The sequence below is a fragment of the Polypterus senegalus genome, unplaced genomic scaffold (assembly GCF_016835505.1).
Source record: "Polypterus senegalus isolate Bchr_013 unplaced genomic scaffold, ASM1683550v1 scaffold_5328, whole genome shotgun sequence".
NCBI lineage: Eukaryota > Metazoa > Chordata > Cladistia > Polypteriformes > Polypteridae > Polypterus > Polypterus senegalus.
In genome coordinates, this window is record NW_024385672.1 from 154 (window position 1) to 16,359 (window position 16,206).

Here is a 16,206-nt window from a genome sequence, read left to right on the forward strand (position 1 = left end):
TATTTTTTCTATTGCTTACACATGCGACAGTTGAATGCCTGACCTACACAGTTCACACACCCCATGTGTAATTGTAGACTACCACAGTACAAGGCTTAGTGACTTCTGCATTTCCCCTGACCAAAACATTAACAGTTGCAGCATTGTGAAAAGTGCTTAGGGGGCTTATGACTTTGTATTCCATCCATTAAATCAACATCATGTTGCCTTCTTATCCGTACAGCTAGTTGCGCCACAGTGAACTTTTGGGCAACCAAAGTCACCAGGCATCATGGTGGTTTGCTTGTACAGAGCAGTACAGTATCTGTGTCAACATTTGGTGACCAATTCATATTGTCATCACTATTGCTTGATTCAATTAACACATAGAAATATTCATGATTCTTTTGCAGCACAAGGCTGTTTTAGCCACTAGATGGATTCAAAATACTGTTCTGGGCATTATTTAGGCTTAAAGATGTAGATTAGATCATAACAGCTTAACCTAAGAGACATTTGGGGTTAACCATATTTACATAGAATTCAGAGCCCAAGAGGAACTCGGGTTAACATCACGGAGGTTTAAGAACAATAAAGCTATTTGTTTCCTAACATCACAGGTGTCAAACTTGGATAACAAGGCAGCACTGGATGCACATTTTCATTTCAACTCTTCTGTTAATTAAGAACAAGTTACTACTGTTAATAGGGGTGGCACGGTGGTGCAGTATAGTGTGGGGGAGGAACGATCTCCTCAGTCTGTCAGTGGAGCAGGACGGTGACAGCAGTCTGTCGATGAAGCTGCTCCTCTGTCTGGAGATGATCCTGTTCAGTGGATGCAGTGGATTTTCCATGATTGACATGAGCCTGCTCAGCGCCCGTCGCTCTGCCACAAATGTCAAACTATCCAGCTCCGTGCCTACAATAGAGCCTGCCATCCTCACCAGTTTGTCCAGGTGTGAGGCGTCCCTCTTCTTTATGCTGCCTACCCAGCACACCACCGCATAGAATAGGGCGCTCACCACAACCGTCTGATAGAACATCTGCAGCATCTTATTGGAGATATTGAAGGACGCCAACCTTCTAATGAAGTATAGTCGGCTCTGTCCTCTCTTGCACAGAGCATCAGTATTGGCAGTCCAGTCCAGTTTGTCATCCAGCTGCACTCCCAGGTATCTATAGGTCTGTACCCCCTGCAAACAGTCACCTCTGATGATCACGGGGTCCATGAGGGGCCTGGTCCTCCTAAAATGCACCACCAGCTCCTTGGTTTTGCTGGTGTTCAGTTGTAGGTGGTTTGAGTCGCACCATTTAACAAAGTCCTTGATTAGTTTCCTATATTCCTCCTCCTGCCCACTCCTGATGCAGCCCACGATAGCAGTGTCATCAGTGAACTTTTGCACATAGTATCTATGTGTAGTGTTTTAAATTATTCTAAACTGGCTCAGTAAGAAAGATGGTGGTTGTTGTGGATGAGGGGGCCCTGCGATGAACTGCTACTGTGTGCCTGATGCAACATGGATTGACTTTGAGGCTCATGATCCTGAATTGCATTGAGCAGGTTTCACAAAGTTACATATTTTATTTAATATTCAAAGCAGCAAACTATTCTTAGTATAAATGTAACAAAACTAAGCTTCTCTAACTCATATTTTTAAAATACATTCTGTAGAAACATACCTATTAAAGTTGAAAATTATGGAGACTACTATCACAAGCATTGTGCAGATCAAAATTATGGTTTTGCACTACAGTTTGAGGTAAGTGTGTATTCAATTTTTTAATAGAACTGTATTGTAATAGTAATTTTGTGATGGTGGTTGGTTCAAGAATATATTGACAAGGGGCCAGCATTGTATTGTGGAGCAGATATATTGATAAAGTGACAAGGACAATAAACAAGCTACGTTTACAATGGTAAATTCAGTTAAAGACTTCAGTAATCCAAAAAACAAACCCGAACTCATAACTGAAGTTCTAAACAGAACAGTCTTTATACATGAAACCAAAAAACAAGAAATGCTCGCTTGTTATCCACTCTCAGATAAATCAGAAATGTCCAGTGTTGACCGTCTTTGTTAATAACATGGTGGCAACAATAAAACAAAAAGGCAGCACCTCTGAATGTTGTAAAAAGATACAAATAGATTTAAACTACTTATAAATTAAGCCAAATAAAAAACATTGTAGCCATAATTTGAATTTCTCTGGAAAACAAGACCAGTTCTAAATGTATGGCAACTAAATTTAAAAAAGCAATTTAAAAACGTGGCATTATAGCAACAAATGCATTTTCATTTATAAATGTATAATGGGAACAGCCAAAAGAAGAAGATATAAATAGATCACCTTTGTTTTGAAGTTTATTTTTGTGTATTACATATTCACAATAAAATAAGCATAATCATAATATTTTCTAGGATGGCACGGGTGGTGCAGTGGGTAGCGCTGCTGCCTCGCAGTTAGGAGTCCTGGGTTCGCTTCCCGGGTCCTCCCTGCGTGGAGTTTGCATGTTCTCCCCGTGTCTGCATGGGTTTTCTCTCACAATCTAAAGACATGCAGGTTAGGTTCATTGCCGATCCTAAATTGTGTCTGGTGTGTGTGTGTGCACGCCCTGCCCGGGGTTTGTTTCCTGCCTTGCGCCCTGTTTTGGCTTGGATTGGCTCCAGCAGACCCCCGTGACCCTGTAGTTGGGATATAGTGAGTTGGATAAAGGATGGATGGATATTCATCACAATTATTTAGATTTTTCACTTAGGGGCCTTGCCCCCTGCTTGCTTCGCTCGCCCACCCCAACACCGGGGCCCACTATGAGCCAGCCTCTTCACATCTCTGCCTGCCGCATTGTGTGCTAAAGAGATGCCGTAGGATCAGCTGCTGCCTTGCTGCTGCTGCCAAGCTGCGTATTCTGCTTGTCGCGCTGCTTACATTTAATCGTTTAAAAGCCTGTACAGCAGCTGTCCTTTTGTCTCACTGCCTTGACTCTTGGGACATTAAAGCGTCTCTCGCAGGACGATAAAATGTCTTCGAGAAAATCACATATCATCTCCTTACAAGCTTTCAAAGATTTTTTTATAATAGATAGATTTGGTAACAAAGTTTAAAATCCCATGATCAAGCGGGATAAACAATCACAACAAAAGGACAACTTTATTTACTGTGTAATTATAAAAGACAAAATAGAATGACTGTGTATGGTGTCTACGACCCCTTCATCCTTATGATAAAATTTCCTCCACCCTGTTACCTCTCACCAGACTCTGTTTTCTCTGTGATCAAACTCCATTCTCCTTATTGCAGCAGGTCCACTGTGTTAGGTCTTACTTGGAACACCACAACAGACAGCAGACTGAACACTGCAGTAATTGCTGTGTAATTTGTACTGTATATCTAAGAGAAAAGCTATAATTAATATTTTATATTTTATTTATCTTAGAATTTTAAAACTGTTGGAACCACTCAGCCCAAGACTGCAGCACTATGCTCGGAAAATCATGGGAAAAATCGTTACAAGAATGTATTGCCATGTAAGTATACAAAAAGTGATTTCCTTCATTATGCAGTTTAGAAAAACTAAAGTCATGCACTTATTTACAGTTGAATGAGCTGAGGTCAATCCTATGTAAGGCCATCCTATGTAAGGTTCCCTCTAATTTCTTTTTACTGATGAGAGGGTGTGAACAGATAGATAGATAGATAGATAGAAGTGATACATATTGTCACGCTTGAGTCACAGATTTGCACAGAAACAGAGGAGGTTGTAGAGACAGGAACTTTATTCAAACACGTCAAACAAACATTTACCTCTTTTAAAAGTTTAAACGTGCTCCTTGACAGGACAGAGATGACAGTTCTGTCTCCCAATTAAAAAAATGCAAACTTATCTCCTTCTGCAAAGGAGTGCGCGTCAGGCGCAGAGAATGTCTGAGAGAAGCAAACAATCAATTTCAAAACTGATCAGTGCTGTTCAGGCTTTTAAATATGCAGAGTACTGCGTGGGAAGCATATCACACAACAGAGCCGTTAAGTAGCCTGGCAAGTAAGGTAAGGGAGCAAAGTGACTCTGCACATTGAGGCTGCTAAAGGGCTCACAGGAGGATAATTCCACGCCAGACCAAGGGGGGGTTGAGTGCAATAACCCTTTTCCTCTTTCCTCCGAAGACCAGAAACGGGAAAAATCTACCTGGCCCGATGATATTACTTCTGGTTCCGGCCCTGATGACATCACTACCGGGCCCAATGGCATCACTTCCGGTTCCAGCCCCAATGACCACACGTAGGGCAGTTTTATACACAATTTACATTACATTTCTATTATTATTAAGTTATAATATTGTAATAGAAATTATACAATTTACCATAATGCAGAATCAAATGGGAGCCCTGAGCTTGTTTTCCTGCAACCAAGCGATCCCATCTGGGAACGATGGAAGACAGTGACACTCAAAGTGTGTTGCTTATGTTCAGTCTACTCTGTAATCTCATTTTGGTTGCTGTCACTGCAGAAAACGCTGCCTTACAAAGATAGGATGTTGGAAAAGGAAGCAGACTTTTCAGTGCTTTTGTAGCAACCTCAGGATATACCGCCTTGATGTTAATCCAAAACATATGGAGATTTGATGTAGTCTCAAACATACTTTTAAGGCCATCATTATTTGCAACCTCAAGCAGTTGATCCTCTTCAAGCACAGACAAAGTTTATCCACCTGGCTTATTCAAAAATGGGTCACAAATCCATTCCTTCTAATTTCGGGGGTGTTTTATGGTCAGGAATAATGCTCAGACTCTGTTGAAGCTGAGATAGGTGATCATACACCAGCTGGGTGAAAGAAGACCCTGGCTTGGTATCTTTAACAATATCTGATAAAGTTTGCAACATATAAAAAATCCCAATGTTCAATCGTTGGTCCCATAAATCAAGTTTGGCTTTGAATGCAGCCACTTTATCTGGCAACTTAAACAATGGGTATCTTCTGCCCCTGCCCCACGTGCTGCTGCTCCTATACTGCCTCAGATTTTCCTACTCAGGCTCCTCCAGCGCTCCTCCAGCTGGCTGGCTGGATACTGAGTCTGCAGTGAAGCACCACAGAAGTGAATCCTAAAAGATTGGGGTCATGCTATAAGTCCCTTTCTTACACCCCAAAACACGAGGCTGAGTCTCAGTACTTTAGCCAAACCAGCTTTATTCATCTTGAAACAGGAACAGCATGATTATTTATTGTAGCAGGATCTATCTCTCTCCTACACAGAGACACAGCAATCAGGCAGGGTCGTGGTCAGGTTAGTGGTTAAGTAATCCTGTTCCCTGCATTTACAATGTGCTTTGCATCACCCATCGAGATCTTTTCTGTTTGCTTTGGCGGAGAGACGTAGCAGAGCTGGGAGCCTGTTGTTTTTCCGGCAACAGGTAAACAGTCTTTCCACAGATTCGGTGATCGCACTTCAGGACGCTCTTCAGCGTGTTGTCCCATTGACGGAGGTCTCAAGAGAGTTTAGCGACCTCACATTTTCTTGAATGATTGCTGCATCAATAGGAATGTTTTTTGAACGAGCGTCTCTGACCCACATACAAACTGTCTTCAAATGCAGCAGTTCGCATACGTTTGCAACCAGAGATTTTTCTTCTTTTTTTGCATATAATAAAGACATATGCATTGCATTTGTCATTCCAAACAATTGCACATCACAAACATTAACAGTTATCTTTTTTTTATGTCTGCTGTTTCTATAGGAGGGTGTCAGTGAGTTAAACTCCAATGGATGTTTTTCATATGTTGACGAGCAATAAGCAAAAGGTATCACTGAAAACCATTGAAAACATCCATCCATCCATTATCCAACCTGCTACATTCTAACTATAGGGTCACAGGTGTTTGCTGGAGCCATTCCCAGCCAACACAGGGCGCAAGTCAGGAAACAAACCCCAGTCAGGGTGCCAGCCCACCGCAGACCATCAAAAACAAAAACAGCAAAAAAACAGTGTGAGGAAAGTCCGAAGAAAGAAAATTTTTTACAGTGTTTCTGTTTGAGGATCGTTGTGCACAACTGAGCTGCGACCTCAGAATTAACTGCTCTGTGGATGATTCATTCAAGCATTTCAAGGTCAGTTGATTGTAATGAAAGTATCTGCTGAATGTACTTCATAGTAACGAGATTACTATAGACTCGTGTCATATGGGGAAACTCTCTGGACCATAAAAATACTTTGTTGTAATACTCTCTCACCTCGGTCTCTCTCCTCTCTCTGCGCTGCTGCAAAGTCCCACCCGACTAGCGTACTGAAAAGTGTCCTCCGGGGACAGCCATTTTGCTGTAGACTTTCACTAAGTGAGTGTCCATTGCCGGCAGTTCTCTCACAGCCCAGCTGTCAATGGTTGGGGACTCCTGCTGTAAATCAGTTCTATCTTGTTTCTTTTTTCTTGACCAGAACAACCCACACTATACGGAATGACTACCCCAAAACTTTTCTTTTTTTTTGAGCCAAAAAAAAGGTTTGGGGTAGTCGTCCCATATATTGTAGGTTCTTCAGGGCCAGAACTGGAAGTGATGTCATCAAGCCTGGAACTGGAAGTGATGCCACTGGGGCTGGAACTGGAAGTGGTGTCATTGGGGCCAGGCAGAGTTTTACATAACTGGTCTGCAGAGGAAAGAGGAAAAGGGTTAGTACACTCCACCACCTCCTGGTCTGGCATGGAATTACCCTGCTTCAAGCCCTTTAGCTGCCTCCCATGCGCACGTGTGTGTTTATATACACACACACATACAGACTATATTCTGAACATACACCAGAATCCTTGAAAGGAAAGAAAAGATCTGACTTGATAGTCCCGATTACAGTGAGGCACTATACAAGTGTATTGCTGCTGGTAAAAAGGACCCCCAGTCGCATTTCTTGACAAGCTATTTGCTGAATAATTTGTTAGCAGAAAGTCCACTGTATTCGTGTGTCATGGAGACGATCTGCAACATTGCTTATAATGGCATTCAGTTTTCTTTTAATTCTGTTCTCTTCTACTACCTCTAGGAGATCCAGAGTGCATCCAATAACTAAACCTGCCCTTTTAATTAATTTGTTGATTTGGTGGATCTCTCTTGAAGTGATTTTACTAGACCAACACACCCCAGTGTAGAAAATCACACTGGTCATCACACAGTTGTAGAAGATGTGAAGGATGTCACTAACCACATTAAAGGAGCAAAGTCTCCTAAGGAAAAAGAGCCAACTCTGCCTTTTCTTATATAGTTCCTCCACGTTATGAAACCAGTGCAACCTGTTATTAATGTGGATCCCTCAATTGCAAGGATTTGCATACTCTGTGACGGGCATATGGCCAAATGGATGGTCCCAAATAGAGCCATAAATTGGCATATTACTGTATTCATTTCAAACTATTGTAGTAAATGATTTGTACTTTATGAGTGTTTGCGTCTGTGTGGGCAAAGTGCCATATAAACCTATTCACTACTGTTGTGGGACAGCAGATTGTTCTGTTGTTCTTTCAGAGAGTTGGCCAGACATAATCACTTTAATATGTCAATCAATACAATTAATTTATGATACAAGAATTATAGATGAGGGGTGGATTAGATTAGATTAGATATACTTTAATAATATCCAAGGGGGAATTCAAATGCAAACAAAAAACATAAAATACACAGGTATCAACTCAAAGTACAATATGAAACAATAGAATGAAAACATATAAAACAAATATATTGCTGAAAGTAACTGTAGTAAATTGAAGTTTGTACCGTTTTCCTATTACTTCTGGCTGGAATGAAGGAAGGAACATCAGGAGGAAGCATTGAAATGTCTGATAGCAACAGAGAGAAAAGATACCCAGAGATATTTGCCATTATCTTGTGATGTAATGAGCCAGTGATTTAAAGTGCTCCAAGAAATCGCCCCAGGAAAGAGATGGGCAGAATTCTTCATAATGGTATCGAATTTTGCCACCATCATTTTTTCCACAACAGCTTCCAGAGTATCCAGAACCAGTCCTGTGATGGATCTGGATTTTCTGGTAAGTATTTTTCAGGCACACTGGCCACAACGGACTGGTAAAACATTTCTAAAAGTTTGCTGCACATATCAAAAGACCTGAGTCTCCTCAAGAAGTGCATTTTGCTTTGTCCCTTCTTGTACAGAGCATTGTTTTGTCAGATCAATCCAGTTCATTGTTCACGTGGAACCCTAGGTATGTGAAGCTCTGCAGCACCTTCACTTCCTTCCCCTGTATGGTGAGTGCTCTTAGTGGCTCTTCAGCATGCAGGAGGTCCACCTCCAGCTTCTTTGTCTTGTTGATGTTGATCTGCAGGTGCTTCTCACAGCACCACAAGACAAAGTCCTGCACAGTCTTCTGGACTGCATTATCAGTACAACCTATAATGGGGGAGTCATTTGAGAAGATCTTTAGATTGCAACACCTGGTATTATACTGTAAAGAAGACAGTGAGATCTCCTGGTTTTACACACCGCTGTCTCTGACACGCAGTTCTTGAGCTTCACAAACTGATCACTGTTGAGCAGGTAAACCATGATCCAGAAGAACTGTGGGGCATAAAGGTCTATAGCCCTAGTCTGTGAGGCAAGATGGTGATAAAAACACTGAAAATTTTAAAGAGTATTTTGTTTTTTGGCCTTGTTCACATGGGAGTAGGCTCTGTGGAGCATATACAGAAAATCAGAATATTCTCCACACCTATATGAGCCTGGTAGGCAAACTGCGAAGGATCAGGATGGACTGTAACCATGCATTGGAGCTGTTTCAGGTCCAGCTTCTCAAAGGTCTTCATAATGCATGACATGAACATTTAAACAGTATCTTCAGATAAAGGTGAGCCAGAAAGCTCTTCTTTACACATACAGTTTTGGGACTCTGGAACAAACATGGAGTTGAAGCAGAAACCTGAATAAGAATAATCTGGATGAGATATTGGGACAGCTTAGCTATTAGCTAAACAAATGGGCTTGATGGACTGAATTGTCTCCCCTGGTTTAGTCATATTTCTTATGTTTCTTAAATTTTGCTTGTAGAAATGTAAGTCCATCTCTACATTTATCACTACTGTACCTCAAATAGTTCAAATTAGAATCTGGTACAAATGATCAGAACATCATTAGAAATGACCTTATTTAAACCTCAGGCATTTAGTTTGGTTTTCTCTTTGTTGCTGAGGTGTGTGTTACCACCATGCTGAAATCCAAAGAGCTCCCAGAGGCCTTCAGAAAGAATGCAGCACAAGTCTACAAGTCTGAAAAGGGATTTAATAAAAACCCCAAACAATTGGAACTCAACCATTCCACTCTTTAGAAGCTCACCTACAAGTGGAAATGATTTGAAACAACTGCCAACTTGTCTAATGAAGAAACATAAGCATTCACTCCTCATAATTATAACATGGCCTATCCTCATCTCATATATTACTCTGTATTTTGCTTTATAATATATTTAATTTGGATTTTCCTTTCAGATGATGAGTTTCGAGTCAAGCTATCAACTGAAGGTAACCTGAGTGAGGACTACATCAATGCCAGCTATTTACCAGTAAGTATTACTGGAATAACCAAGAGTTGTGGTTTTAATTGACTGTCTGACTAAATTTGTTTATACCATTTAACAAGTTATCTTTTATCAGATTGATCAGCCCAACTTAATATTAAGTATAACGATAACAAACAACCATGACACTTCTTAAAAAAAGTGTCCTAATTTAAGCCAACGAATAAGAGTATACTATTTGTTATTGATCTTTAAACATAAATGTGTTTATATGACACTTCTGTATCTCAACTTTTTGTGCTTTGTAATTTGCTTTCGTCATTTTGGGATGCACACTACCCATTTTCTATCTGCATTCATTCAAATTCATGAGTCCATTTGTTAGCGCTTGTAATGTTTTGTATTTTCAGGGCTATAACTCAAAGAAAGAGTTCATTGGTACTCAGGGCCCCCTGCCAAGCACCGTGAAGGACTTCTGGAGGATGATCTGGGAGCAGAATGTGGAGACACTCGTCATGCTGACACGGTGCAAAAAAAAAGGAAAAGTATGTGTGCATCGTTTTTGAATGTTTTTGCCCACAGAATGTTGAAATAAGAATTATCTCATTAGCCTCTATCAGTTTTGTTCAGTGCTATTACCAACTTTTGAAAAAATTATTAAGGCATTCATAATTAAGATTGTTTCAAATGCAGTTCAGACCAACAGTAATCCAGTATGTCTGCATAATGCCTCATTGTGACTATGATAGCCAAGTCAGAACTTTTCTTTCTTTTTAATGTTCTTACTTTATAGTCATTCTGGTGTGTTTTCAGGCCAAAGTGTGTGTTTATATTTATTTATTTACTTAAAGAGCTTCTGTAAAAATTCATATTTTCCGTTGGGGACAAATAAGTTCTATCTATCTATTTCAACTTTCAATTAGCCCCATTGTTCATTTTCTATATAGGGTGTTTTTTTTTGCTGGAAATTTACTGAAACGTGAATATTGGTAGGAATTGGTAAGAATTTTAAGCAATGTGAATATTTTTATGCACAGTAAAAGTATGAAGAAATTATGTAGAGTGTTCCAGAAATGAGCAAATAAGCTAATTTCAATTGACTAAGCTTTAATCACATTCAAAATATGAAGAATTAATCACATAGTTTCTGAAGGTATGGTTAATTATTTGTATTATTTTAAAGCAATAAAGTGTTCAAAAGTAAGTTTAACATGGCCAGACATATACTATATCTTTGGATTTAAAGGCAGTTCAGTGAGTGGGACATTACTCAACCAATCATGAAGACAGAACTGAAAGTAGGAGCAGTGACTTAAACAGCAAAACACAATGGTGCTCATATCAACAGCCGCCAACAGACAGCAAGCCTGTGATTACAACAGATAGAAATCCATTGCTGAAATGTCTCTCATAATCAGAATATGCATAAATGTGTGTCATGTGTGCACAGAGCACATTACATAAGTTCATTAAAATAGCCTGTAAAAAGAGGAAAGCACATTCTGGGAAATCAGATTAGACTTTGGCATTTGAAGTCATTATTGGGTTAGTGGTAAAAGTGAACGTGTTGAGGTTGGGTGACCACAGAAATAAGGGTCATTCCCTGGAGCTTCACCCAGTTGGTTGCTCTGATCATAAAAGACACCTTCGTCCAAGCAGCTGGGTTTCTTATCGTGGGTGAACCAGAAGGGGTGAGGCTAAGTGCCCTCACTGTACAGTCTCTCTGAGCTGCAGGGAGAGAAGAAGAACAGAATATTAGTAACAGCGCCCCCTGTCACCCTGGCAAGTTATTTCATATCTCAGTCAAGCCTGTGAGGAGATCCTGTGCTTATTTGCCATTTTTCATTTGTTCTGTACCAGTTTAATAATAATAATAATACGTTTTATTTAAGTAGCCTTTCATACACTCAAGGACACTTTACAATTCAATACACACATTAACAAGGCAGTAGAAATTACATACACGAAAAACAATAATACTCATTGAAAATATGTGTTTTGAACAGAAGTTTGAAATTAATAATAAATTTTTCCTCATGAAGGCTGAGAGGGAGAGAATTCCAAATTTTAGGGACTATCACTCTGAAAGCTCTGCCACCCACAGTTATTGTCCAAATAGTATTGCAGAAGGTGTAGTGACACAGTTTGTTCTCACTCTGCTTTAAGACAGACAGAGAGTTTTAAAATAATTGACAGAAGTTGAGTCACCTGTTTACTTCAATTTGCAAGGCTTCATTTACTTTAATTGCTGCCAAACATCTGTAAGTTTTAACCCATTAGTGGTTCCCTGAAGAAGGTTCATTTGTAATATTCTGAAATTTCCCTTTTTCAGTTTTTGCTAACCTAAACTTTAAATGTAAACCTCAGGCCATTTACTGCTTATGTTTTCACCATTTTTAGAAATTAATTGCATTTCAACTGATTTGAAGAAAAATTGGAAGGGGTTCTAAAACATTTGACCAGTAGTACAGTATATATTGTCACACACGTGCGTTTAGGAGACAGCTAAAGGGCCAGGGGAACTGTAATACTACACCAGACCAGGGGGTGGCAGAGTGTGCTGACTGTCTTTCTCAGTTTCTTGCAGACCATTCCTGGGAAATCTCACCAGGTTCTGCCACCTCTAATGGTGTCACTTCCGGCGCCCCAGACGAAGTCACTTCCGGTTCCGGCACCTCCGATGATTTCATTTCCCGGTTATGGATGAGATGACATCATTTCCTTCCCCAGCCCTTAAAACCACCATCTTACCTCCAAATAATCAGTTCTGTTTTTGACTAAGTCTTGTGAACATCTCTGTTCAAATATTTCAAAAACTGTTGCAGCAGGCAAATAATATACGGATGGCTGCCCCAAACCTTTATGATGTCTGGAGACTCATTCTTATTACAATATACATATTGTGATGGTAGATGGGATCACAGACACAGGAGGCACACTTACACAACTTCACGTTTTTTATTTTCAATTCTCTTCTCTATACTTCACACACCATGCACAAATGACAACAAATGTAACTCACAGTCCTTTCTTTCCTTCTTCTCTGTATTGCCGCCTCTACTCCACTCCTTGCAAGCTTCGTTCTCTTCCACCCATCTCTGAGTGAGGTGGCCCCTTTTATAATGCACCCATATGTGCCCTAGGTGCTCCCTGATGCCCTTCCTGCAGAATTTCTTGGTGTGGCAGAAGTGCTGCATACCATGGCTTCTGATCCATCAAGGGCCCCCTGGTGGTGGCTACAAGGTTGAGCTTTCAAGCTCTGTTCCCGTGGCCACAACACTCACCAGGGTGGCTGCCTTCACGTGTTCCAGAAGACGTACTGCTCCTCTCCTGGTCCTTCCATCTTCTAGGCGTCCCGACTGGGCATGAGCCCTAGCTAACCACCACTGTATGTGTGTGTATATATATACTAGCAAAATACCCGCGCTTCGCAGCGGAGAAGTAGTGTGTTAAAGAAGCAATGAAAAGAAAAGGAAACATTTTGAAAATAACGTAACATGATTGTCAATGTAATTGTTTTGTCACTGTTGTGAGTGATGAGTGTTGCTGTCATATATATATATATATATATATAAATATATATATATATATATTTACACACACACACACATAAACATATATATATATATACATATATACACATACATATACATACACACATACATACATACACACACATATATACACACACATATATATATATATATATACATACACACACATATATAAACATATATATACATATACATACATATCTACATATATACACACACAGCTATTTCATATCAGTGCAATACGCTGCTTGTTAAAACGGATAACTCCCGCTCTTACGTGCAAGTCTGCGTGGATATTATGAACTATCGTATTTGTTCAAGTTCTATTTAAATTTTAAATAGAAGGAATTTTTATTTAGTCGACAGAAATATCTTTGGTAGGAATGGTAAAACAGACAGGAATATTATTCGTGAATAAATCAACTCAAACCTTAAATAACTTAAAAGAACAAACATTCAAATTTCTTTACTCTTATGTAAATTTATATAAAAAATAAACTTAGATTTTAAATATCCCAAAAGATTTTGCTCTCCATAAAAATATATCCTTTCAAAATTATACAAATTTAAATATGAACATGCTGCATAACAAAACCTGGAAATATAAATAAAATGTGTTCCTTTCAGCAATAACAAATCAAATCATTCAGTTGTCTTTGCTCATATGTCATTTTAGAGCTGGACGCCTGGCATCTTTTTTTGGCCACAGGTTCGTTTCTGTTTGGTGTGAGGTTCTGTGTTGTGGAGATTCTCAGGATGGATTGCAGGTGCTCATCAGTGAGGCGACTCCTGTGTGCTGTTTTGTTAGTCTTTATCACTGAGAAGAGCTTCTCACACAGATATGTGCTACCAAACATGCACAAGGTTCGAGCCGCATGTAGACGGACTTTTTTTGTTCTTCAAAGTCACCAAAGCGCCGTGCAAACTCAGTGCGCTCGGTTTATCAGCAAAGTGCGTATTTGGGAACACCGTAGTGACGACTTGGTTTAACATTACTTGGCAACAAGGAAAGTTGCACTGGTGCATTTGTGTCTCCCATAAAAGCAGCTTCACTTGAAATCACTTTGTGATTGTGCACGGGTAAAAACGTCCGCTGAAGTGTCAGATTCTTATTTAATTCTTCTGCTTTCTGTATCTTCTGCATTGCATTCAGGTCTTTCAGCCTCACTGATGAGCACCTGCAATCCATCCTGAGAATCTCCACAACACAGAACTCCCTGATGTTTTGTCTCATAGTGCCGTCTTAGATTAAATTCTGTAATTACAGCCACATTAGCTCCACAAATGAGACACACGGGTTCAGTAAACATATACTCAGCCTCCCATCGGTTTTTAAAGGCTCTATTTTCAGAATCAACTTTTCTCTTCAGCATCGTGTGAGCTAGCTTCGCAATAACTTGCAGCATCATAAGCTAGACTTGATTAACACGGTAAGTGTTCGGCAAGGCAGCTGAAGCGCTGCATTATGGGATCTGTAGTTTATTGTGTTACCAGCGCTTCATATACCCGGGCTTTAATAACAATAATACAGTATATAAAATGATCTCGCGGGCGGATATAATTACACGCCGGGCCGGATGTGGCCCGCCCTTGAGTTTGACACATATGGACTAAATAGAACTTGAAAAGATATATTTTTCAAATGTGATCGCGCAATTCAGATAGAGTTGACGCGCACTACAGCCTGCATGCCTCAATAAGTCATCCTCCCTCGCTCTTACTTTTTACCGTTCATCTAATGATTACACTGAGTATGGCTTTACCAAAACAATCATTGATGGCGAATAAAGTATCCATTATTCGAGTATGTAGATCGGGATATATATATATACATATATATATATACCCGCATATTGCAGGGAGAAGTAGTGTGTTAAAAAAGCTATGAAAAAGAAAAGGGAACATTTTAAAAATAACGTAACATGACTGTCAATATACAGTATTTGTTTTGTGAGTGTTACTGAGTGTTGCTGTCATCAAGGATTTGATTATCATTATTTCTTTCAATCAGGTTCGTATTTGTAGGATGTGTTGTGTTCAAGTTACATTCCGTGTTTGTCAATCGTTGTAAAGATGACAGGTTTCATTCATCGATTCGTTTCTTACTGCATCAATAAACAGCTCGTCTTCTTCTTTATCTGAGACCTGACACACTGCATGCACGGGTTTTTTTTACACTGTCTTCCTTTAGCGGGACATTGACTTTTTCCAACGTGTGCTTTGTTTCTGCAGTAGTTGGATTTATGAATATGCTTGTATGTATCAAACGCTTCATATTTTTGCTGCCTTTTCAATTGTGTAATTCGGTTTTGTTCAGCTCTTTGGAACTGTTGCTTTTATCTGTGCACTGCGTCAGTTCACGTGAGCCACTCGGTGTACATGCATCGAAGGTTCCCAGCTGTGCTGGTGCCATCTCGTGCTATGTCCATGGCTGTATTTAATGTTACCTTAGTCCTGGCATTTAAAACTTTCTCTCGCAGTTTCGCTGAGTTTGTGTCAAACACCACCCTGACCATCTCATCTTCCTCTCCATAAGCACAGTCCTTCACCCGTGAATATTTACCCGTGGCAGTTTGCTATTGGATTGCCGCTGACGGACGGCCTTATATGGGCAGGCACTAAATTACAAACGCCAGCGCAGCCTGTCTATGAACTTAATTTAAAGTGTAGGTTTACATCGTGCTTTGTTTCAAGTAGCAGAACTCATGAATATGGTTGTATATGTCACTCGCCGCTTCTTATTGTTTCGCTGCCTTCTCAATTATATAATGCATGTTTTCTTCAGCGCTTTTTGAGGTCTTCCTGGTTTTCTATGTACTGCGTGATTACGTGGGAGGCGTGATGATGTCACACGAAACCCCCACGGCGTTGAAGCTCATCTCCATTACAGTAAATGGAGAAAAACTGCTTCCAGTTATGACCATTACGCGTAGAATTTCGATATAAAACCTGCCCAACTTTTGTAAGGAAGCTGTAAGGAATGAACCTGCCAAATTTCAGCCTTCCACCCACACGGGAAGTTGGAGAATTAGTGATGAGTCAGTGAGTGAGTGAGTGAGTGAGCCCCCCCCTGGGCAGGATCCCCCAGGGGGACCGGGGGGAGCCCATTTTCCGGGTCGGGTCCAGCTTTCGTAAAAAGTAGGATTGGCCTGCCTTGGGTGTTTCCTTGC

At 40.1% G+C, this 16,206-nt stretch overlaps 1 protein-coding gene across 1 annotated transcript; it reads left to right on the plus strand.

Moving 5' to 3' along the window:
- Positions 1–1,651: 1,651 nt before the first annotated feature.
- LOC120522418 (receptor-type tyrosine-protein phosphatase eta-like) lies at positions 1,652–10,048 on the plus strand (the record flags this gene model as incomplete). Its single annotated transcript, XM_039743368.1, has 4 exons — positions 1,652–1,739; positions 3,416–3,506; positions 9,454–9,527; positions 9,893–10,048. Coding segments are annotated over 4 exons (409 nt in total), but the record flags the coding sequence as incomplete, so codon positions are not given.
- Between the last annotated feature and the right edge of the window lie 6,158 nt (positions 10,049–16,206).